Below are 25069 nucleotides of genomic sequence, written 5' to 3'. Positions count from 1 at the left end.
TGGTGATCGGCCCAGTCGAGCAGGATGTGCGGCCCACAGTGCTTTTGTGTCATCCTCTTCACATCTGTCTCCACTCGGAAAAGTTAAAATCCAGACAAATCTAAAAGTTTCAGGTATTTGTGCATTTGGCAGCAGTAACTCTGCAGACCACAGAGAGGAGGTGCAGAGCAGCACCACAGGACCACAGATCCGAGACCAGCACAAACTTCACTCGAATGTCACATTATAAGTGGTTGGCAGAAGACAATGAGAGGTTAGTCTGTGTATAGGTTCACTTTCTTTCATCAGAAATTCTAATATGCCAATTAAAGTACTCAAAGTTTGTGTCTGTGCTATTTTCTTTTTTTTTTTTATCCTTATTTCAAAAGGTTCCAACATTAAAAGAAAAGTCACTAAAAGTTATAGAAAATGGAGAGTGAAAAATGGAAATACAATTTAATACAGTGCAGTGTTAATTTTTTGTTGGTACTCAACTTAACCCTAGAACACGAACGTCAGGTGATTTTCACCCACACGATTCTTGTCATGTGATTTTCATTGTGTTGCTGCTGTCTGAGTTGCATGGGTCCTTGGGTAGCTTCAGGCTGCTCATTGATGTCATTAATGGTATGTTTGTTTCCCTCCTCTCATCTATGGTTTTTTCAAGAGGCATGCGTTCAGGTGATTTTCACCCGACGTTAGTGATGGTGTTACTAATTTTAACGTTAGTGTTCTAGGGTTAAGTACGTAGTCATTTTTTGAGGCTGTAGCTACTTTGTTGCCTTTGTGGACTGTAATATGACAAAGTGTGTCTGGTACAGGCTACAGTTTTTTCTTCACAAACTACAGTCATGAATTGCATAAATAATATGTTGATTATAACATTACAAAATTATTAATGATGATCTCTATTCCCACTCTGCCTCTGTGGAGAATTTATCACAATAGTAGAGAATTTAGCAGCTAAAGAGCCAGATATTTTTCTCATGAAGCTATTGGGGTGTGAAACATGTACTGCACATGTATGTACATGGAAAAAAACTGATATTATCATGACATATTATATAGTCATGGGATGATAAAACAATATCCAGGAGATAAAGTTATGACGCTATTCTTAAACCAGTGTTCTTGTTGAAAGGTCCTGTATTGTCTTGGCTACAGCCTATTTTTACCTAATATGAGACATATGTATTCCAGATACATTCGTAACCACACAATAACACTATTATTCCTATTCCTGGAGATTAGGTTATCTGGATGTTGCAAATTAACTGGGAATTTCAGCCCATTCTCAACATGTTGTACGTCCTCTATGGCAGCCATCGTCTTATAGTACAAAAAACAAAATTAACATTGATGATAATACCCCAAAAATAAATTCAGACATCGTGAAGTCTAAAACTGTGACATGCAGAAATGTTTGCTGTGAAAAATTTGCCTGTCCGAATTTCATAAAAATAAACCCCAACAATCGAACCAATTTATTATTTTATTTACTTGACACATTTTATTTATTTCAAAAAATTAGATACTTTATGGAATAGGTTTGGGTCATTCAGCTACTTCTCTCTTTGCAGTATTCTCATGTGGGTGAGGAGGATGTCATTATTTATTTATTAATTTTTTTATCACCAAAATTCATCCTTTTATATGTGACTTTTTTTTTTTTTTTCTTTTTTCTCCAATATCACAGCGTTTGTCCTTGCTGTGCTGCCGCTTACATTCAGATGTTTTGGCAGCTAAACACAGTTAACTTAAGTTACAGTGAATAAGCTTACTTTTACTCTTTCCTTTACTTATTTCATGTCTATTGGAGGTTTTGATGGCAATGGGTGGCATAAGGACCCTGGCTTATTCACTGTCCTGTCACAATAAACCAAGAGCAGCATCTTCATTACTAATACAAGTGAGATGTTCCCGTGTACATGGCTAATATCTCATCAACAAGCTACAAATACAGTGCCTTCGCTGCGATCAATAGCTTCGGAACTTTCCGTTCATTTCCGCCGCGCCGTCGTCTTGCCTCCATTTTGCTCTGGTGTGTGTGTGTGTGTGTGTGTGTGTGTGTGTGTGTGCGCAGTGTAGGTGTAAACTGGAGAGAAAACAGGACTGAAAGCGGACGCGTTACGAAATCTCTACAGAAATGGACGGGTAATGTTTTATCAGTGATGCTAACTACATCTTGTTACAGATTGAGGCAGCACAGAGCCTTGACTATGTGAATGCGTCATGTTATGGGGACGAGGAGGAGTGGTGGGCTTGTGTTAACGGGTTTCCATAGCCACGCTCTCCCTGCCATTAAGGAAGTGCCTAATGTTAGCATGTTAGCATAACTTAGCTAACGCCCTGTGTTTATTACATTAGCCGCGTTGTAACTCACATGTGATGAAAACATGCTTGGTATATATGGCGACGTCCCAGCGAGACGTTTTGGTACAGTTTCATTATCAAGTCCTCCTCCGGAGTCGAGATTTACAACTGCGTGCTAATGAAGCGGCTAGTGATGCTTAGCAAACCGTTGTGCTAGCTAATGTATAGTGCCATTGGTCCTTTGTGTTGTAGCTAGCCAGTTTAGCTTTAGCTGACCGAGCGTGTCCAGTGGCTACAACTAGTGAGTCTTAGATAGCATAGGATGTGTCTGCTTTTAAATCAACATGTGAACAAGCACTTGTCCAGTCCAACGTTAGTAAAACAGCACGGGTGAAATGATACAACGTGCTAAATGTCAACTATAGCTGTTATCACTCCATTAGCGATATACTGGGTTGGCCATAATATCAAATGTTACAATAAGTGTACTAGGGTGTGTCATTCAAAGAATTTAGGTTGACCATCCAGTGCTGTTTAATGAAGCATGACCTCAGCGGTACTTGAGAATGGGTCCTTTGGGAACGAGTGGATGAAACCCCAAAACAGCATGAAGCCAGATAGTTTTGATGTGGTGAAGAAGAGGTTATACAGGCATAGCTACACCGTTATAGAGCTACACACTTAACAAAATAGTAACTTTGATGCATTAGGGTAAGTGTGAATTAGAGGTATATTGATAAGCACTGAGGCATTCTGTTCAAAAGACTGGGCATGTAAAAGTAGATATTCATTCTGTGAACAGTATACAATAAAGTTCTCAATGGGACTAATAATGTTATTGTGCTTGTAGTTGGAGTTACATAACTGGCATCAGTTTTTAATATGTTTGTGTCATCTGGCTTACTCTAACAAAATCTGTTTAAATTACATCATGCCACTTTTAAATACAGTGTATGATGCATGAGAACATAACTTTGTCACCAAGTAAAAGTGAAAGAGACATTAAAACTGGCTGACTAGTTACTGTCTACAAAAAGTGAGGTGATTGAGATCAAATGCATGCGTATCTGACCGTGTCTTGTTTTTCTTACTTTTGTATTTATTTGATTTTGTTTTTCCATTTTTTTTAAATCCCTTCATTTTGACTAAATGGAAATTATTTGTCTTTCAGCATCAGTGATGTTGCAGTTGGAGTGAAGGTGAGTTTTCTCCTTTGGATTTTGCTTAGTGTTCAGTCCACAAATCACATGAGCCTGATTTGGACACTGTAGGTGTTTTTGGTTGCATTATGAAACAACATCCACACTGTTTTTACTTGCACACTGCTTTGAACAAAAAACACTTAAGATTAGACAACAGATACTGAAACAATATTAGTGAAGGTCTCAAAGAGGGAAGCTGTGAGTGGTCAAATAGCTATACTTCTGACTTGATTAAAAGAAATCAGCTTTTTTAAATTTACCTATGAGACCCACATTCTAATGTTTTTATTCATTGTCTGTAATGTGAAAATATTGGATTAGTTGTTCTGTATTGTGTTTCCAGCATCCTTTTCTGCTTCCATCACAGTTAGTTTTGTGGTTTGGTCATTTTGAGACAATGTGTGTGTGGTTTACATCCTGTCGTGCCGTTGCTTTTGCATTGCTCCGTATATAATCACACAGAAAAAAGTGCAGTGATTTGACTGACAAAATGCAGGTTGACTCTAGGTCTTTTTGACTCAAGTCCTCAAGGGACCTCAAGTCTTTGACTTTTAGGCCCTGTTCAGACCTGGTATTAACATGCGTCCTGAGAGATCCGACCACAAGTGGTCAGCTCTAAGTAAGTCTGTTCACACCTGTCTTTAAAATGCGTGTCCACTTGTCTCCAGTGACCACTTGTGATCGGATCTCACTGCCCCGCTTCATATGCAAATAAACAGGTATGCGGTGTTGTTTTTAGCCAATCTGAGGGATCGGGTCCATTGTCAATGTGCTTCTGTTTATGTGAGAGAGAGAGAGAGAGAGAGAGAGTGAGCGCTAATGAAAGGTTGAGCAAATCAATGTGTTGCGCACAGCTCTATAGTGAAATAAAGTTTTATCCATTACAAATAGTAAAATATTTTCAGTTTATTAAATAAACTTGATGGGACTCATTAGACTGTGGCAGAGGACGGAGTAGGTGGTCCCTCAATATGGCCAGGATGCTAAAAGAATGTGGCCACATGTGGCCCAGACCACCTCTGAATGTGCGTCCTTGGTGCGTTCATACCTGTACGTAGAGTTGTCCACTCAGGATGGATGTTAATACAAGGTCTGAACAGGGCCTTAGTCAGCTCTAGAAGCTGTGATTCTTTTTAATATTTTTCTGTCCCATTATCTTTGAAGGGGGCTGTATAAACTTCCACCAGGCCTTAAATAGTGATTATTTTCATAATTGAATTATCTGAAGGTTGTTTTCTTGATAAATTTATTATTAGGAAAATATTGAAAAATGCCTGTTACAGATTACTAGAGGCCAAGGCAGTGTCTCCAAATTGCTTGTTTTCTCCAGAAGAAGATACTAGAACTGCAAAGATTAGTAGATGAGTTAATTGAGAGATTGATAACTGTTTTGATAATTGAGTGATCACCTTGGGCTTTAGTGAAGTAGTTTTTTTCTTTCTGATTGATAGACAAAATGATTAATTGAGAAAATAATCAGCAGATTAATCCATAATGAAAATAATAGTTAGTTGCATCCCTCATCAATTTACTATCATATAAGACTTCAAAAAATCTGCAAAAAATTGTATTTTACACACTGGAACAAATCATTTTTGGCATTTTTTGTTCAATTATTAATTAAACACCATAAATGTTGTCTATTAATCAGTTAAGTTCTAATGTTACATATACTTTCATCACAGTGAGAATTAGATTTCACTTCATCATTGTGTCATCCCTCTTTCCTACATCTGAGTTAATATAATTGTTGATATGACAATTTGTTGGAGTGGTGGTTACAATAGATTTATAGTAGATACTACAGAATAGAAGAAAGAAAACTAATGGCTGTATTCAAAACCTTTTGTAAGACAACACACATCCATAAAATGAAAATGAAGAGACATGCCATGAAAATTAGACCACAATTCATTTTAGATTCCTATTCTCAACACCGTAGCCACATGTTAACACCAGAACAATCTGATGTCTTTAAAATATTTGTTTTGAGGTTTTATAGCATTAGGGTGTCTTTAATGAAATGGGTCAGGCTTTTGTCCCTGCTGATCACTGAACAAACCTGTTTCCCTGTGTATGTGAGTTGTTGTTCTAGCTACCTAACCAGATTTGTTGAGTGCCAGCTGCATTTTTGTCAGCACAAAACAAAGTTAAAGTCCTCTTTCGAAAGGAAACGGAACAGTGATAAAATACTGATTCCTCTGATATGGTGGTCTTTGCCGCCCTTTTTATTTCATCAATATTTCAATGTCAAAAACAAAACAGAGAGGGTTGCCAGCTGTTAGGCAAGAAATCATGTCTTGGGATTCTTGTAGCTTGTGCACTGCATGCTCACATTTTGACCTAAGTCAGACAACTTTATTACCCTTTCAATTTATTTGTGACATGCCGCTGTAGCAGGGCCTACAACATCTAGTTTATCGTAACCATAAAGAATGTTAGTGACAGAAGAACAATTGGTTCAAATTCAGTCAGACAGAAACAAGGAGAGGGTGTATGAAGCTATTATAAAGTTGTGTGTGTAATGGGTCCCTAGCCAGGTTCTTCGTCATCCCATCAGTCAGGTTTAAGAGCACAAGGCGCCCGTCAGCTCCAGCAAGCCTTCTGGGACCTAGTGTAGCTCAGGATGAAATGACACATCTTGACATCTTAAATTCAGCAAGATTAAACCCACACCAGCAGAGGAGGAGTCAGACCACTCTTCTGATGCTTTATGTCCCTTTCCACCTACTCCTCTACCCTCCTTTTGTTCCTTTAAACTGTCTTCAGAGAGCTCTGTTTTATTGTTGTCTTTGAGGGCCAGTCTGGAAAATGAAAATGGTTTTTCCTATTATTTCACAACTGTGTCTGACTGTCTCTTTGTATTTTTTTCTTTCCACAGAGAGGATCAGATGAGCTGAGTATGTACAACAGTCCCAACTCTGGCATGAGCAGTATCAGTGGTGAGTTCGTTCCGACCACCCCTGAATAGGGAGGGGATTGACAGAATTAGCATGAAGCCATTTGATCGGTAGTGACAGACGGCATTAAGAGGAATCAAAGCATTAATAGGTGTTAGAAGAGTGAAACAGGCTGCGCGAGTTGAACTGTTCTCTCATGGGAGCTTTTTAGTGTCTGAATAACATCACGCTCCTCAGTAGGTGGGCACCCACACACCACAGCATGTGACTAGAACAGACATGGTGGATACCACTGCATTTTAATGCCTGCTCACTGGATGATATCAGAAGCATCTCAAAGAAAACTGCAGAATTAAGGATGACTGAAAGAGCTGTTCACACTGCTACAAAGAGAAGACGTACAAAGTTAGACTATTAAACAAGCTGCCAACAAAATAAGAACAATGTGAAAGGCATACACTAGGGTTCTGGGAGATTGTCTCTTTAATCAACGTCCCAGTCTGCCATTGCTACACACTGCTACTACATATCCAAGCTAATGTCACCCCAGGGAACTGTCAAATAAAGTGAGATAAAGATTCTCAGACTGCCTTTGTGTTTGGTAGCTTTACAATGTCAACTATTGGTGATCTTGAATAACCAGTCTTGCAGAGATGGATGGCAGGCATTTTACTAAATGCAAGACTTCACAGTCTTGCTACAAGAGCTTTCAAAAAAGAAAAAGGAGGATTTGTAACAGATGGCCTCTTAATATTTAACATAAGTGGGTTAGGTATTGTTTGACAAAACCAAATGATCAAATGGTCAGACACTGATTCCCCTAATCCACCAAATAAACTTATTTATAGATGCATGACTAATTTGGCTTAACTGCTACATGCAATTAGCATTTGTTTGTGCATTCATTCACTGTTAGCACAACAAGTACGTCGGTTTAAAAGGAATCCATGTTGTGGATTAGGAGGGAAGATGTCACTTTTCGGAAAGTTTTTATTCTGCTTGTACAAGAGATCAGTTGCTCGTATTGTCTCAGCTACTGATGGATTTTGTTGCACTCATATCTAATGAGCATTGTTGTTGTCAACTCAGGGAAAAGACAATCGCAGATCTGCCTGTTGCTTACTCTGTGGCCTTTGCTCTCTCTTGGCTATACATGTGTGAGGAGCTCAGCCTGGCAAATAGTGCCCAGAGTAATGGACACAAGGCAGGTGAAGGGGGAAGAGGCAGAGGGGTAGAAATCACCACTGGGAGCCTGGTTTTAAGAGGCATTCCCACTTCACAGGACGCGTCGCATTATTGGCAGTAGTTGTCGGCTGAAATTCTGTTATCGGAACATGAACAATAATTTCATTTTCCTGCTTATTGGCCAATGATATATTGGCCACCGTTGCGTTGTTCATCTACTTGTGCAGCAAATTTCTTGGCTGTGTTTGTGACCAAAACAAATGCAGTCTGGAGAGTTGCCTTTGTGATCAACTAGTCACAACAAGATTTCAGGCCCAAATCCTTCAGAATAAAAGCTTTTATCTTCACAAATGTAAATTGAATAAATTTGGTCTAATCACCAAGCTTATGTACACAATAAGTAAGTACATACATAAGTCTGCACTTTATGTAGAGAATTGTACCAAGAGTGTAAATGTTGCCAGTAAAGCAAATAAAGATTAAAAAGAGCTACACCCCCTGTGTATTAACTCAGAGAAGAGTCTCCCAAAACCTCCTCATACAGCACTTAACATGCAAATACTGAAGCTGATAATATTGTTGCAGCAGTCAAAAACACATTCAGAGTTGAGTTTGATAACATTATTATGGCCTGGGAGGAAATTTTGAGGTTTGGGGGAGCTACTGGGTAAAGAATAGGTTTGGTGAGATTATATATTTTTCTTTTTGTCAACAAATCTCATGTATAGAGAGCTGAACCAACAACGTAAATATCCTACTAACAACCGCTATGTATCTTAAGTCTGATCTGTCTCATTCCTCTGTACCATATAGCTTCATTGTTGTTCAAATGTTCCCCCATTACAATGAACACACACTGTAGTTTAGCTTGATTCAAATATACACCATCCTTTCGCCAGAAATACTACCTAGAGTGCCAAATGTGTGTTTGTCCACCACTGAACTCAGTCCCCAAGTACACTGCTTCCTTCTGTTTGACTGATGTTGCTAAAAATGACCATTACCAGCTGTTTTAGAGCTGAGAGTCACAGACAAAGTAAAGAAGTCAAAGTATGGAGTAATAGATTAGTAGTCTGTTTTGTTCTTTTGAGCAGAATATTGAATGACTAGAGATGGTCTGTAGATCTAGAGAGGGATCTCTGGTTTTGGTCCTTTCAGGGGATTTTTTGACACTAACAAAAATACTGAATATCGCCAACCTTATCGTTTAAATGAGGCTGACTGTTATTGTATTGATTAGTGTAGTTAATCAGTGCTTATGCTAAAATTGTAGACGGGGCTTCCAATGGCAGTGACAGTAAAAAGCTCAGGGTGGAGGAGGCCCCTCCGTCTCGTGTGCTCCACATCAGGAAGCTGCCCAACGAGGCCTCAGAGACTGAAGTCATCGCCCTCGGCTTGCCTTTTGGCAAAGTTACCAATATCCTCACGCTAAAGGGAAAAAACCAGGTGAGTGGAAGAAATTCATAACAAGGTGCATTTGTAGATTTTCCTGCAAAACAGTTGTTGAGCATCCGTTTGACATAACAGATAAATGTATACAGATGGAGCCAGTGGAGGAGGGTTGTTATAAGTGGTTTAAATTGTCTTAAAAAAAAAAAAGTCAGAGTAATCCTTTTCCCTGGACAACAGTGGTCAGATTTGTCTTGTCTTGACCTGTCAGCTGACATCTTGCTGTACCACACAAATACTTTGGACACAGTGAGTCTTGCTATCTCAATCCGCATCTGAAACTTGCCCATAGCTCCATAGAAAAGCTGGCCTCGAGCCTATTGTCTGTCTGCTGAGGAGGGCTGTAGAACATACTTGGCATTTGTCCCTGAGATTCCTGTAAAGTACAGCTACATTGTTCTCCTCACAGCACCAGCGTTGGTGTGTCTGTTAGTGTTGATCGATCAACAGCTGCCTCATCTCAACGTTCATACAACTTGTCTGTGTTGGTCTGATAATGTTTGTGTTGCCACCACAGTGGTGAATTACAACTCACTCAGTGAACACTTCAAAGTATTGACCTCTGGCATAGAGGTTATATATCAGATGTTGCTGAGGGCAAAATCTCAATTGAACACATTCAGTAAAGGGGGTGGAGTGTTTTATAAATGATCAGATAATTACTTCTTGAGTGGTAACAATGTGAATTTTGTTTGCTCTACTTTCAGGCATTCTTGGAGATGGGGACAGAGGAGGCAGCCATCACTATGGTTAACTACTACACCACTGTAACTCCTCATATCCGCAATGTCCCCGTCTATATTCAGTACTCCAATCACAAAGAACTGAAAACTGATGCTGGCAATCAGGTATGGCTACAACTAATGATTATTTTCATTATTTATTAATCTGACGGTTCTTTTTCCAAATAATCGATTAGTTGTTTTGTCTGTGCGATAGTGAAAAATGAACACACAAGGTTTTCAGAGGCCAAGGTGACGTCTTCAAGACGTAGCTGCTGATTTAATTTTCTGTAGGTTGACTAATCACACAGTCAGGTTAGTAACCTGACTGTATGATTTGTGAACCTACAGCCAGGTTAGTAAGGTTAGTAACCTGAGTGTAGAGCAACCTTAGTGGCTGCCTATTTTAATATTTCGCAAGTCTGGACATAGATGTCAATTGCTGTTATCTGGGCTCGCAACTATTTTCACCATTCTTCTTCATCACCATAACTGTCCCACATTTAAACATTTTTTTAATTAAAATTTTTTACATTGTTATTAGTTAAAGTCAGAATCAAAGTGACCTTAAAGATAAATAAAACACCGCACAAATGACCCACACATAAACAAAACCCTGTATTTATGTAAACCAAAAATGGAAAATGATGTTATATATCTGCATTTCAGCATTGTGGTACAATGACATTAATGATTTTGCAGAGGCAAACAAACCTAAAAACCTTGTATTGGAAATCACAAGAAATACATTCTCTTGATGTAAAAAAATTGCAGTATCCCACCACCACGGGACACCATTATCACCAATGGTAACATTTGTGCATGTGCATGTTATCAAGATGCTTTAATGAGGATTATGTGTGCCACAAAACAAATTTGGGGTCAATGTCATTGTCATTGCAGTTTATTGTTATGTCACCAATGTCATCCCCAAATTAATTGACATCCTCTCAGATCCTGTTTTTATCAGTCTTGGTTGAGCCTTGCTTGTTAAGGAAATGGGTTATCCGCTTTTCTGGTGTGCTTCATTGTTTAAAAACAGTGATTGACAGCTTGTGTTTGGCCATAGCGGACCCAGGCAGTGCTGCAGGCGGTCTCAGCAGTCCAGTCTGGTGGGTCACCAAGCTCGGATGTGCAGGAGGCACTCGCTGCAGCCTCAAGTCCTGTGCTGCGGATCATCATTGACAACATGTTCTACCCTGTAACGCTGGATGTACTGCAACAGGCAAGCAACAGTTTTTGTCACCCCACACAGTAAGAAATTGTTCAATTGGCATGTTAAAAAATATTCAATGTGAAAGTTTGTATTGTCTTTGTTTCATTGGCAGATTTTCTCAAAGTTCGGTACAGTCATGAAGATAATCACATTCACCAAGAACAATCAGTTCCAGGCCCTTCTGCAGTTCAGTGATCCTGTCAATGCACAGCAGGCCAAACTGGTGAGTGGTCACCTGCAGCTCCCAATACTCATGTTATGCACCTTTATTACTAATCACCTATCATCAAGCTAACTGTTTGTTAGCACTTTGCACTAACAAATTCAATAGTTGACTGTGGAGGATGATGATTTTTCCCCTGCCAGGCACTGGATGGCCAGAACATCTACAATTCATGTTGCACGCTGCGTATCGACTTTTCCAAGCTGGTTAACCTAAATGTCAAGTACAACAATGATAAGAGTCGTGACTACACGCGACCTGAGCTTCCAGCTGGTGACGGCCAGCCCAGCCTTGACCCCACAGTGGCCGCTGCCTTCAGCAAAGATTCCAACTCCCTCCTCGGTAAGATCCCAGGTAGATCACACTTTTATATTTCTTCCTTTTTATTTTGTTTTTGTTATTGTTGCCTACATGCTAAATGCTTTAACTTGTGGTCATGACCAGACTGTTGTAAATTACAAGGCCGCAGGATTAGATTTCACATAGTATGAATTTATTCTTTCAAGGCTTTGATCAGATTCTGTGGAAGTCTGAATGATTTGTAAACACTGTGTAGGTTTTAAACACTGTAAATTCAATTAATATATACTAGGTGATGGCTGCTGCTGTTGAATTTTTAATAGAAATTTAAAAAAAAATTATTTGGCTGGTTTAAAAGTTATATCCTGCTCAGTGTAATGCCGCAGTTTAGTGGAAGTGCTGCTCTCCATTCCATGATTGTTTTGTCTCCTTCCTGTCAGGAGCCCTGAACCCCCTGAGCGCCGCGGCAGCAGCTGCTGCTGCTGCAGGGAGGGTGGCCCTAGCTGGACAGACAGGGTCCAGTGGGGTCCTGCTGGTCAGCAACCTCAACGAGGAGGTCAGTAACACATATCCAAACACCACCAGTAAAATGGACCATCTAAGGCTTGAACTCCACCACTCCTACCCACCACCTTCATCCCTCTGTTCTCTCTTTTTTTTTTGTTAGTTACGCCCAGTTGTCCTCCTTTTGCTACCATTTTCATTGTCTTGTGTCTGCCATTCAGGATACATTAAGAAGGTCCATGGTGGGATATTTTGTACATATTTGACCTGAGAACTCAACTTGAATCAATTAAACTAAAGCACTTAATTTTAAATGTATTTAATTTACATGTGATCTTGGACAGTTACAATTTTCAGTTCATTTTAAAGTAAGTACGTTAAGTAATATAAACTTGTGAGAACAAGAGGGCGGTTTTAGTTCCCACAGAATTATTTCACCTTTTTATTCAACAAAATTTCGCTTTGTATTCAGGCTGATAATATCTAGTCTATGTGTTCTGTCATTTATGAGGTAACATTTTGAACCTCTGAGGAGCTGCCAGTTTGGGTGCTGTTTTATAGTCTGCTCTGATAGTCACTAATCACTGAACTGTCCTAGGACACAACTGATGTTCCACTTTTGGAATCGAAACCTTTTTAAAAGAAATGGACTGGTCCTGTTGTTGTTCTAGTTATTTTTAATATGAAGCAAGAATTTTTGTCTAACCTTTTCTTTGCTGTATTTTCTAGTGTCCTTTACATGCCCAGGGCCTTGCTGTTGCTTTTTTTTTTTTTCTTTTGGTCAGGACTCATTACGTCCCTGTAAGAGAGGGAGATTTGTTGTTTCTGTCACCACACCGAAGCCCTCCCCTCTTTCCTCCTCCGATGTTCTGCCCTTCCCTTCTCTTGTCAAACTGTATCTAACTCGGCTAACTGTCTCTCTTCTGTTTTTCTCTCTAAGCTCTCCTCACCTCTCCTCAGCTCATATGAAAGCTCATATGAAATCATTCTGTGGTCTCCTAGCCTGTGTTTCAGTTCTGGGAACAAATACCTGCGTCTCTGAAAAGCTCACTTGCTGTCTTTTCTCCCTCTTCCTCTGCCTTTTTTTTAAAATTGTAACTTATATAGCATCTAATTTGTCCCACCTAATGTCTCTCTTTCCTCATCAGTCTGTTCTCTCTGGCTGTGAATGAATGTGTCATCCTGGAGCCTTTGACAGTATCTAAACCATTCAAATGGAACCTGTGACGTTAAGATACTGTGCTTAAGCCTTCTTTTAGCTTCTTGGACTTGTGTGAATGCCACCTTTTACTCAAATGGCCTTCACATCAACTCTTGCATGCCAAATTGTACTGCTAGACAAAATTTTAAATGCATGGTCTCTTAACTAATTTTCCCCCCTCAGCTTCTCATCTTGTTGTAGCACCATTCTCCCTCGCTGAAAGATTGTAGATCTTCAGATGTCTGACCTGCTGCATGTTGTTTTTATCCCATGGTTATGACTTTATATTGTTGATTTTATTATGATTTTGACAAGAATGTACCTTTACCCCATGCTTGTCCAGGGTGAAATACATTTTGGCACAAGTTATTTGCTGTATTTTGACTAAAGAAAACATTGATCCAAGCCATTATCTCTGACCAAACTACCTGCATTATTCCAGTGTACTGACCTATATTTTATTTTTTGTCCCTCCCCCCCCTCCTCACTTTTTATTTTTTATTTTTCCCCCCAATTTGCATTTGCCTCCCTATTCATCTCCCCCCTCTCTCTCTTCTCCCACCCCTCCTTCTCCCCTTCATTCATCCTGCCTCCCCCTCCCTTCATGTGCTGCTGGGTAATTTTTAACCCCTCAAATCACCCCTTCCACCTCCTCCTCCCACAATAACCACCCTCCTCCCCCCTCTTAATCCCCCCACCATGACTCTTCTGCCGCCTGCTCCCCTCCTCCATGACCCACCACCTCCATCACTCTCCGGGGGGAAAACAAAAACCACCATTCCTCCTACCTACCTCCGTTCTGGATCGATCTGTCCATCTCTACCTCCGCTCCGCTCCGACTCTTCTACCTCTCTACCTGTCTCACGCTGCTTGTTGCTCTTCTCTCCCTCTAAAGATGGTTACGCCCCAAAGTCTGTTTACCCTCTTCGGTATGTTATCGTTAGCTCTCTCTCTCTCTCTCTCTCTCTCTCTCTTTCTCTCTCTCTCTCTCTCTCTCTCTCTTTCTGTTTCTCTCTCTCTCTTCTACCACCTCTTTTTGTTCTATTTCCATTCTATCTTTGACACATTTGTCATTATTATTATTATTATTGTTATTATTATTATTATTATTATTATTATTATTACTATTATGTATATTTATTTGCGGACAGTAGCTTGTACCTTTTTGTCCCCTGTTTATTGGTTTGGGTTAATGTTTATTACTTTGCCCTAAAATTCCTTTGTAATCTATTAATTTATGGTTAAGTAATTATTTTTGCATGCTGTTTTTATTTATAGACATCTGACACAGCTTGATAACTTATCTGTTTAGAGGGTGTCTCTTCTGTCTTTACCTGTTCTTTCTACACACCTCTCACTCTTAAGTCTACTGTAAATTTCTTGTGTGTACCCTATTCTCTCTTCTTAGCTTCTTGTCTGTTAATATCCTTTTTCTCCAGTGCTGACTTTTTAATTGTCTAACTGTCTGCCTTCTCTCCACCTCACCTCTTCTCCTCCTGCCTGCGGCTTTAATGCAGGAGTGTATGGGGATGTCCAGAGGGTGAAAATCCTTTACAATAAGAAGGACAGCGCTCTCATTCAGATGTCAGATGCCAACCAGGCCCAGCTAGGTAAGCAGATGTCATACCTGACCAAATTTAGCCATTCAGATCTAAATAGTCTTTGATCCAAGTAGGGCAGGGCGATATGGCCTTCAAATAATATTGGTAATCACCACAGTACGATTCTAGTCCGAGCAACATTTGTCTGCATTAAACCATTTTTGCAACAAGGGGGAAATTGCCACAAGTTAAATTTGACCTGTAACTAAACCAGAGCCCAAAGCAACAAAAAAAGTGCGTCCGTCCAGAATCATTGAGAAAGACATTAAAACAAACCCAGTGCGCTTTCTTTTATGAACTAATTTGTCCGCCTCCATCTTCAGTTACCACTTCTGAACACATATGAACTCACTTCTGTGCTTCACTTCTTTCACTCTCTCCAGTTCCCTCCGCTCCAGATACAAAAACACACACTCCTCACCTACGTCACACGCACGCACCCAGGAGAGTTTTCTGGATGGGCGGGGGAGTGTGTTGTCTGTGGGGGAGACAGCCTTATGAGAGAGCAAGAAAACCAAAGCGCCAAAGTGAATTTCATGCCCGTGGCTTAAAACAATTGAGTGACAGTTTTTACTCGATGTTCGTGATGAGGTCTTTTACTACATTGAGTGTATTCGTTATATCGCCCACGCCTAGATCCAAACAGCTTGGTATGGAGGATACTTGCATCATGGCTCATCATCTAAACAGATTATCCACCACCAAAACTTGGAATAAATAACTTCAACTATGGTTGGGCAATGACAAAATACTGTATGTACAGTGAACTACTAGACTAGATAATTCCTGCAGCATAATCTAATGTCTAAATCTGTCCTAAACAGTCACAGTCAACCTATGACTAGTTGATAGTTACTGTATGGCAACTGTTAGTTGTTTGAGTTATAATTAGATGAAGTATTACTTGTGCAACCAGCCAGGTGAATGTGTACAGATTTTAACGGTAGCTGACAGCATTAACTTTCTGAAAACAACGGGGATGTCAGTTTAGGTTTTTCATAATGCTTAAGATGTAAAAACAAGCTGTTTTTCATTTGGATATTGGTCTAGTTTTGACTGTACAGTTTTTTTTCTTATTGTTGAGTTCAGTTAGAAGAGCCAGTGAATACCTCATGACAGGCTGCAGCATCCTCATTACTAACCTTCCCTTTCTTTGCCTCGGCCAAAGCAATGAGCCACCTGAATGGCCAAAAGATGTACGGGAAGATCATCCGGGTGACGTTGTCTAAGCACCAGACAGTGGCACTGCCTCGTGATGGCCTGGACGACCAGGGCCTGACCAAAGACTATGCCAATTCCCCGCTTCACCGCTTCAAGAAACCTGGATCCAAAAATTTCCAGAACATCTTCCCTCCCTCTGCCACCCTCCATCTCTCCAACATCCCGTAAGTACCACCTCAGTCAGCTTGGGATCAGTGTCTTCTGTTGTCAGGCGCTGGAGAAGCTGTGTCTCAAATATCCGTTGGAACACCTGGGGCTGTTAATGCAGGCCCACCAGGGAACTGCAGTAGTTTGTAATTGCAGGATTGCAAAATATGCAACATGGGATGGAACATCAGTCTCAGCAGGAAGAGCAGATGAGAGAAAATTCATGATGACTCAGTTCCATAAGTGTCTCAGTAAACCATGACAGTGAGTCATGCACAACACCAGGACTTTAAATGGAGTGGTCAGCCTCTTGGTTTTGTTTAGTGACTGTGACTGTGATTGTATCTGGATAAGGTCCTTGTACAGAGTCAATCACAGGGATAACATAGAGACAAACAACCATTCCCCCTCACATTCACACCTACGGGCAACGAGTCACCAGTTAATCTAATGTGCATGTCTTGCTGTGAGGTGACAACGCTAACCACTGCACCAACCACTGTGCCCTGTCTATCCCTTGTGATAAAACAACATCAAACAGATCTTGAAAATGTTGGCTTTTTGTTTTGTGTTTTAATGAAAAAAAAAAAGTTAAGCAGAGAAAAAAAAATATTTTTAGAACCCAACAATGTCAATAAGGCCAAAAATTGACACTAAAACCCCCACCCCTAAATCCAGGTGAAATATTTAAATGATATTTAGCCTTGTATAATAGCTTAGCGTAAAGGGTCAGTTCACCCAAATTACAAAACGTTCACTCAGTTGTCAGTTTATTAGGAACACATAGCTAAAGCTAACGCGGTCTAATAAAACAGTTCCATAATAAATCTAGCCATGCAGATAGTTTTTGTTTGATTTGTCCAGGACTTCAGATATCAAACCTTTCTTTAGATTTTTGCCTCAAGCCCAGTTCAGTGGAGGTGAATGGAAATGAGCTGAAACCAATGAAAAATGACAAATAAATGTATAATGTTGATGTTTAGCTGTCTTTCATTAGAACTGCATAATGCCAAAGCCCTCTGAAAACTGTTGATGGTGAAGTCTCTGAGTGACCCACGGCTTGTCTGAAACTCGTTCCCGACTGTTAGCTGTAATCTGTGCCCTTCATTTTAACAGACAAGATGTGACGGAGGATGACCTGCGGCTGCTCTTCTCCAACGCTGGAGGCACTGTGAAAGCGTTCAAGTTTTTCCAGTAGGTAGACCTTTAAAAAATAAGCCACATAAAATACATCACATTCCCGTTACCCACTGAACTTACCTGACAGGGATTTGTCAGGGAAATTATCCTGGGACAATTTGTGATTCTTGCTTGCATTTCTTATTTATGGGTGCCCCATACCCCAGCAACATTTGTTTTCTGTGGCACTCAACCACTTTGTCACAATTTCCAGGGATCGCAAAATGGCTTTGATCCAGATGTCAACAGTGGAGGAAGCTATCCAGGCCTTGATCGACCTTCACAACTACAACATGGGAGGCAACCAGCACCTGAGAGTCTCCTTCTCCAAGTCCACCATTTGAGAATGTGACCCACAAACTCCTGACAGTACCAGGGTGTACTGTCTCAGAGCCGGTCAGCAACCTTTCAGACTGTGTCTGGACACTGGGGCGAGGGGGGGGGGGGGGGACCACATTGATTTCATCAGTTTTGTTGTTGGGGTTTTGTTGATCCTGTCATTCCTTGAGAGACACTGAAACCTTTGACTTGCATCATTTTTTAAGAAAACAATTGAATATGTTGCAGATACTGGATCCTCCCAGCTATTCTTAACTGTACCTCTGTATTTTTATGTCAAAAATATTGACATGATTGATTGTCCCCCTCTACGATAGTTTGATGTAGATCGATGTTTAATTCTTGATTTAGTTGAAAAGATAAAGTACTTATGTGCCTTACTTGACATCATCAGCTGTTTATACAGATGGACATCTTCATTAATACTCATCCTATGCTTTTGAGGCACATTGGTATTGAATATTTTTGGTGGCTGGTGAGAATGCAAGCTGTTTTGTCATCCTCGAGACATTATTATTACAGTTTTTGAAGCTCTGCCACCAACCAGGCATCGCTTTTTTTTGTTTTGTTTCAGAGTTTTAGATTCATAACATTTTCCTTTTTAGTTTAGCAGCAGGAGAGAGGTATAATCCTGAGGAAACATTTAAGAGTTTTTACAGCAGCCTGTGACAGGCAGTTTAACTTGAATTCCATTTTTCCACAAGTATGTTCAGTGTAAGATTGAACTCCCCCAGTTTGGGCTTCACAATTCATGCTTAAGATGAACTATCATAACGTGGCTCACGGCTAAGTATTTCTTTATCTGTGTTTTTTGAAGCCTTCCATGCTTTTCATATCAGTGAGATGTAATTGTCAGTGACAAAGGTTTTCTAAGCATGTATAGTGACAATAGGATCTCACATCAGAAAGTGTTGCATGCTGTGGAAGCAGATAGAAGATGAGTCCACTGTGATTTCATTGTCATGTGACAGTTTACTCGAGAGGGCTACTCGGTTGGACCAAAGTTTCTGTGCCTTTAGTGTTCCTTTAATTCATTTTAACAAAAAAAAAAAAAAAAACAAGCATTTGAAAATAATGAAATGTTGCATTTCAGGAAAAATGCCCAGAATGTTAAGTGTTGAGTTAATTCCCACTTGTTTTTTTTGATACAAGAAAACTTCTTGACTTGAGGTGTTTGCTCAGAAATAATAATTATGTATATTTTTTCCTCTAAGTCTGATTTTATACAGCTCAAAATGTAACGATTTGGTATAGTTTTGAAGAGGCACAATTAAAGGTTGGATTATTTTCTAACAAGGGGAGGTGCGACTTGGTTTCCTGCTTTTTGAGTTTTCCCTCTCATGGTCTTTTCGTGTACACTGCATTACCTCTGTAGCATGCCTAATAAAACTCTTCTGTAGCGCTGCATTCACCTCCTCTGTCTCTATTCTCTGTTCTGTCTGTTCCGCTCACTTCTGAAACCACCTCAGTCCCAGGGTGGGAAGGAAGCCAAAATCCATTTTGGAGACACTTGAAACAAGCTCTAATATGCCAGATTGAGCCCTCTGATGGTGCTAATTCATAGGACAAGAAGTACATTTTCTTGATGCGTTTCCCACCCTGCCAACTGACACAATCTATTCCTCTGATGTCTTGCTCTTCTCTCCTCTGGTAGGTACCTAATCAGTCTCTAAGGGCCTCTGCTCTCGTGACAATCTGTCTGATCTATCAACTTGCTCTCACACCTTTATCAATTACATAAATGGCCTCTGTTGTCATTTTTCCAAGCTTTCTGCATGTTATGCTAATGCCAGCTTTGGAGCATCTTTGAGTCACATTGCTACAGGCACAAGTACAGATAATAGGATGTGCTAAGACATCAAAAGCCTCATGGTATTGCTGGTGAATGCAACTGATGGAGGGATGGAACTTGGACGAGTTTACATCATACAGTTTGAAAATTAGTAAACTGATTAAGGTATTGTCTAGGCTCTGTGTTTGAATTTTTGATGTCACAGTGGCGGAGTGGTTAGTACTGTCACCTCAGAGCATTGAACCTGCTGGACAGCAGGGGCCTTTCTGTGTGGGTTTTGCATGTTCTGGGATCCCCCCACAGTCCAAACATTTGCAGGTTAGGTTAAATAGCAGTTTTAAATTGCTCATAGTTGTGAATGGTTGTCAGTCCAGGGTGTTCTGCATCCTCACAACCCTCCAGGATAAATGGAATAGCTAATACGCCATAACTACTGTGTAAGGTGATGGTACGTCTTCGCCGTGTTTACAGCTTGTTGCGCTGGCCAAGAAATCAAGGGGGAACTACACTGATCTCACACATTAAAGTGTGTCTGTAGGTGTACGTAAGTACTAATGCAGATGAGAAGAAAGTTGTATAAAATCTTTTCTGTCCTCAGGCAGAGCTGCATAAAGTCTCATCAATGTCCTCAGGTGAGGTCATCTGAGTCAGTGTCAATTGGTTCTGATGACTACATGTCTGAAAATGAAAATATCTGGGGGTGTGGAGTTAGAAAGAAATGAGCTTACCAGACTGCAGCCCGCTCCTTTGATCTGCTTGAGGCTAGAGGCCCCAGGTTACTTTAGCTGCTACTACCACAACAGATCCAAATGTCTGACTGATGTTTAGCTATTCGAGTTGCATTGTGTGTAATGTAGGCAAAAGGTTTTGATAAGGAAGAAGAATGTGTGGAATGAAAAAAACGACCATCTATCTGGTTCTGCTGCATCGATGTTGATCCGTTTTTTGAAAACTGTCCATCAGGCTTGGGCAGATATTGTCTAACTATCGTGATATATGCTTTATCTTTCTTAATATTTTTTTTTTCTCAGAAATAATAGTTTTGCACTGCCTTCCCTGCTCCAGAGTCTAACTCATTTCACTGCTTGCCTTGGCGTGTGACAAATTAAACTCGCTAACACCTGGAACATAAAATACAATCATATAAATATATATTATAAAAACAAAACACACACACATGAAATATGTCAATCGTTACCTGACTAATCATGTTAAAAATGAATTAATATACATATAATAAACAGTTTAAGATACTTTAGTGTCTGGTTATGGAGACTTTGAATCATGACCTCAGTATTTCTTATTTTTTGGCTTTACAAGACTTTTATCAAACGTAGTTCCATTATGCAGGAATCGAATATGAATAAAATCACTGCATGTCTCCAGCTAGATGTTGGCTTCCTCTATGATTTAAATTATGCACATCCCACACTTTCTTCAAGTACACAGCCTACTGAAATATTTTTCAAGGTTTTGAAAGTGTGGCGCATGGACTGAACACAGGGCAGTGGATCTATCATCAGATCCACCTCTACTATAGGATGGTCGTTTGTTTGCAGGATTTCATCAGGGCTATTCAGCAATGTTTCTTTCCTTTATGAATTATAAAGGAGACAAACAGGAACTCTTCAGATGGCTGAAAATAATGTGTCATTAATTGCACAAGACTGTAGCCAATGAAAGTGTTTCTGTGAAATTAAGCTTATCAGCCGTGTGGTGTTGACAGGTTTAGTCACTGAAGAGGGAGGTCCTGCAGCACTGACATAAATTAATCAATAAATAATTAATGCAAATGGAATCTCAGTGTAATGAAAAATGACCTTTTCACATTATTAGCTATAGCTCTTTAACACAGTAGGAAAAAATACAATTGTTTTAATATTAACATACATATGCATTTATTTCTTGTGAAAGTGGATTTTCAATTACGGAGGCCGAGAAAGGCCATACTTGCCTTTTTTTTTTTTTTTTTTTTGTGTCCCTTTATCTCAAGATAACAAAGCTCATTATCTTGAGATAACAAGATATTATCAAGAGAAAACACATTTTTGTTATTCAGAGATAACAAGTTATTATCAGGAGATTTCCCGAGATATCCTGTTATCTCAAGATAACTGAGCTTTGTTATGTCAAGATAATGGAATAAATATCCCGTTATCTTGAGAAAACCAAAAATCTTCCTTCCTTTTCCATGTTTAACCTTATGTTGCACAGAAGACATTTTTTTTTCAAATGAAGAAGACAATGACGCAATTATGAAAACATAAACAAAGAAGCTGTAGCCTACAGTCAGTGTTTCTGGTTTTACATTATATGTACTCATATGTACTTCTTCACAGTGGTCAGGAAATGATGGGTCAGTGCTGGACTCTCTAATTATAATCTAATTAATTTGCAGAGATCCTATTGGAGAGATGAGCAAATCATGAAGCTACCAACTGTCACATTGTAAGTGGTTAGTTTCACACTAAACTCACCACTTTGTTCAGTCACACCATTACAAGACTTGTAACTAGGTTGATTATACAGTCAAGCCTAGTTACAACTGTACTAAGCGGACAGTAATCAAAGCTGTCAAAAAAGTAATGTTTCATCCTGTGCAGCATTCAGGTAAAATGGGAAAGAAAGACATTTTCACCTAGTGATGGAAACTGATAGGAGTGTTCCAGCGGCAGGCATACCGGATCATTGTCGTCATGGGAGCAACAATAGGAGTGTGCCCACAGCAAGTGTGGTGGATCTTCATGCCATGGTTATAACAACCACGTTTGTGTGGTTGTGGAGCGGTCATGGATGAAAGAAATAACACTGGGGAGTGAAAACCAGTTTCCCATCTGAAAGTCCCGTATATTGTCGACCCATCCCTCCACACCAAGCTCATCTTAACACGAACTTTGTCACTCGTTGCACCAAGTCAGCTGACTTCCTCCTTTGCTCCCATCATCACTACTACAGCCACTAGCAGTTGCCTAAAATTAAACGTTGCTGCTTGCACAGACAACCAATGGGGTTGAGTTTTACTGGAGGACAGTTTTATTTATACTTGTCTGTTATGAGGCTGTGATGTATTTCAGATGGCCACAGAAATCCTCCTCAAAAATGGAACTACACATTGTTTTTTTTTTTTTGTTTTTTTCTTTTCTACATTTTTCTGATCATAATCGTAACCTTTACAGTAACACATCTAAAGTAATTCCATTTCCATTTCCAAGTGAATGAATGAACAATGAAGTTAGTGAAGAAGAAGGTAGCTAAAAAGAAGTTACCTGGATGTAGCTCCAGTTATTTAAGGTTTTGTAGCTAAATGGAAGAATGCAAGCGTGCAACAGTACAAGAGGTGTGCAGTTCATGAATTAACACATTTTTTAATACAGAAACTGAACTGACTGTGCTGAATTTCCATTGCCACTGACCGTATCAGTAATCATGGTCAGCTCGCAGTACGTTACTCTGTGGTTAAAAGTTCCGTGAAAGACGGCAGAAGCCACAGAAACTTACACCATTTTATTTAATCATAAATAAAATGTTCCTTGAATCAGCACTGATTGGCGCAGTTACTTTTAAGAAATGACAGCAAACCTTTTGATCAGAGTTATGGAATTAAATTCATATGAGCTCTGTTACGTTTCTACCCCTTAATATACTTAACATGAGGGAAAAAAAACATAGCAATCAACACCAAGTTCTGGCTCAAGGAGCTTCATGCCTGCTGTATGATTGGCAAGCAGAGAGAAAGAAGTTATGCAAACCCTGAAAATGAAATCTCTACATGTTAACACAGAGCCGTCTGAAATGAGAAAAGAAAAAAAAAAAAAACCCTGAATTTTTCAATGTTGCTTTTCATATTTCAGGTTGTCAGACACTGACAGGAAGCTGTTGGCTGATTTGATTCCTTCTCTGAGGGAAGCAGCACAGGCTTTCCCTTTATGTGCACAGAAAAAAAATTATGAATAAGGAAGGAAAGTAAGATCCCCTCAACATACTGTAGCATGAAGCCCATGAGGCCAAATGTACTGACTGCATTCAGACGTGTTAACATTTGGTGGAATGCGAGAGAATTCTCCATCCACTTGCCCCGAGGGAGCGCAGACACATCGGGAAGAACGCGGATGAGATGACTGCTCGGGTGTTTATTATCCACTCTCATCATTTCTGCTCTTATTTGCTTTTGCTGTTTACAAATCACTCCGCTGCCCCCTTAATAAACTTTTTCAAATGATTTCAATGCACCAGCCTCGTTGACTCCTGTCCTATGAAGGACGAAGATTTTAGGAATGCATCCTATAATTTCACACCTGCCTGCCTTGTTGTGAGCTGATAATGGGCCTGCTCATCATTTGCTTTTGTAAATTCTAATTTAGTCTTGCACTAGAGCTCTGCTATCTGCAGAAATGTTTCTGTGACCTTGCAGGTGGGTGCAGGTTTGTGCTGTACTAAGATCAGTACAGATCTCACGTTAACCTGCATATGAAGCTACCAGCGACTGCTTAGCCTAGCTTAGACTGACAGAAGGTAGCGACGCCGGCTCAGTCCATACGCAACACGATTTGCATGCCACCACTTCGCACTGTTTTTTCACGAAAGGATCTTAACTCTTCTTCCTCCAGTGGATCCCAGCAGTGATGGAAGAAGCTGCCCTCTCCACATCTGTCTTCTCATTTACCATGAATGTGACACCAATCGAAGCACGCATCATACACGCCTCAGTGCCATCAGCAGGATTCAGTATTTACAGTGGTGTCGTCTCTCATGTCCACTGGAATTCACATAAAATGCTGCCTGCCTCATAATCATCAGATTCAGATTTTTCTGTCAGTATCAGAGTAATGCAAATCCTTGTCACAGTGTGAGTTTATGCCAGGACAAGGTCCACTGCACCGCTGTCAGCTACATGTCTGTTTCCTTTGTTTTTGGCTGCCAGCAGTAGCCAGTGGTAACATTAGCAACATGGCTTCCGCTATCAGCCTTGCTACTGTCCAAAGCAAGAAAGGTGTGTATGACTCCCAACTAGAAACTCCGATCTCAGTGCTATGATAGAGGCAGAGTAAAACACAAAGCAAGTAGGCAGGTTTTGTTACTTGATCTAGGAGAAATAATGAACACTGAACCCTTTCTCTGAACCCTCTCAAGTCCCGGAGCGCTCTTCATTGAGTGAACGCTCATCTGAGGTTTTCTCAGTTTTATCTCCTCTTCTTTCTCTTCTTTCACTCTCCCTCTTCACCTTCTTTGCCTCCTCTGGCACCGCCACTCTTTTTCTTTACTCCAGCTGTGCCGCAGTGGCAGACGTACTTCCTTTGTGCCGTAAATCGAACCTTCATCTGCCCACTAAATTTCGTGCCCGGTGGCAGACAGAATTTAAATTTAAATTCTGAGAGGTATTTTTTCCACCTACCTCCCATTGTAGTTTCACTTTCCATCCAGCAGTTACACAGCTTTTATTTAGTCATCCCAAGTTTTTATTATTTCTATTCATTTATTATTTTGAAGGTGGGGTTTAAATATTTTTTATTATTAGATTAATTGCATTATTCTGTTAGTCGCTAAGCATGTATAAATGGTAGTAAAAATTCAGCTTCCTATATAGACCACACCCACT

General features: G+C 40.0%; 1 protein-coding gene across 5 annotated transcripts; it reads left to right on the top strand.

The window, feature by feature from the left end:
• The first annotated feature begins 2008 nt into the window (after positions 1–2008).
• Positions 2009–19088, top strand: LOC139625529 (polypyrimidine tract-binding protein 2-like). 5 transcript variants are annotated; one of them, XM_071485578.1, is made up of 14 exons: positions 2009–2133; positions 3464–3491; positions 6376–6436; positions 8853–9025; positions 9736–9876; positions 10820–10975; positions 11079–11189; positions 11333–11543; positions 11930–12045; positions 14090–14123; positions 14712–14804; positions 15964–16180; positions 17280–17357; positions 17557–19088. In XM_071485578.1, the coding sequence occupies exons 1-14, from the start codon at positions 2126–2128 to the stop codon at positions 17684–17686; spliced, it is 1557 nt and encodes a 518-aa protein (XP_071341679.1). In that variant the 5' UTR covers positions 2009–2125; the 3' UTR covers positions 17687–19088. The 5 variants fall into 5 exon arrangements, with proteins under 5 accessions (XP_071341679.1, XP_071341683.1, XP_071341684.1 ...); XM_071485582.1 differs by having other exon boundaries at positions 2012–2133; positions 6376–6394; positions 11333–11531; positions 17557–18977; XM_071485581.1 differs by having other exon boundaries at positions 2013–2133; positions 6376–6394.
• Positions 19089–25069: the final 5981 nt, after the last annotated feature.

The sequence above is a fragment of the Trachinotus anak genome, unplaced genomic scaffold (assembly GCF_046630095.1).
Source record: "Trachinotus anak isolate AG129_WGS33_773 ecotype Australia unplaced genomic scaffold, CSIRO_AGI_Tana_v1 ptg000009l, whole genome shotgun sequence".
NCBI classification, from domain to species: Eukaryota; Metazoa; Chordata; class Actinopteri; order Carangiformes; family Carangidae; genus Trachinotus; species Trachinotus anak.
The sequence above is the reverse complement of the archived record's forward strand: the minus strand, read 5'-3'. Positions and strand labels throughout refer to the sequence as shown.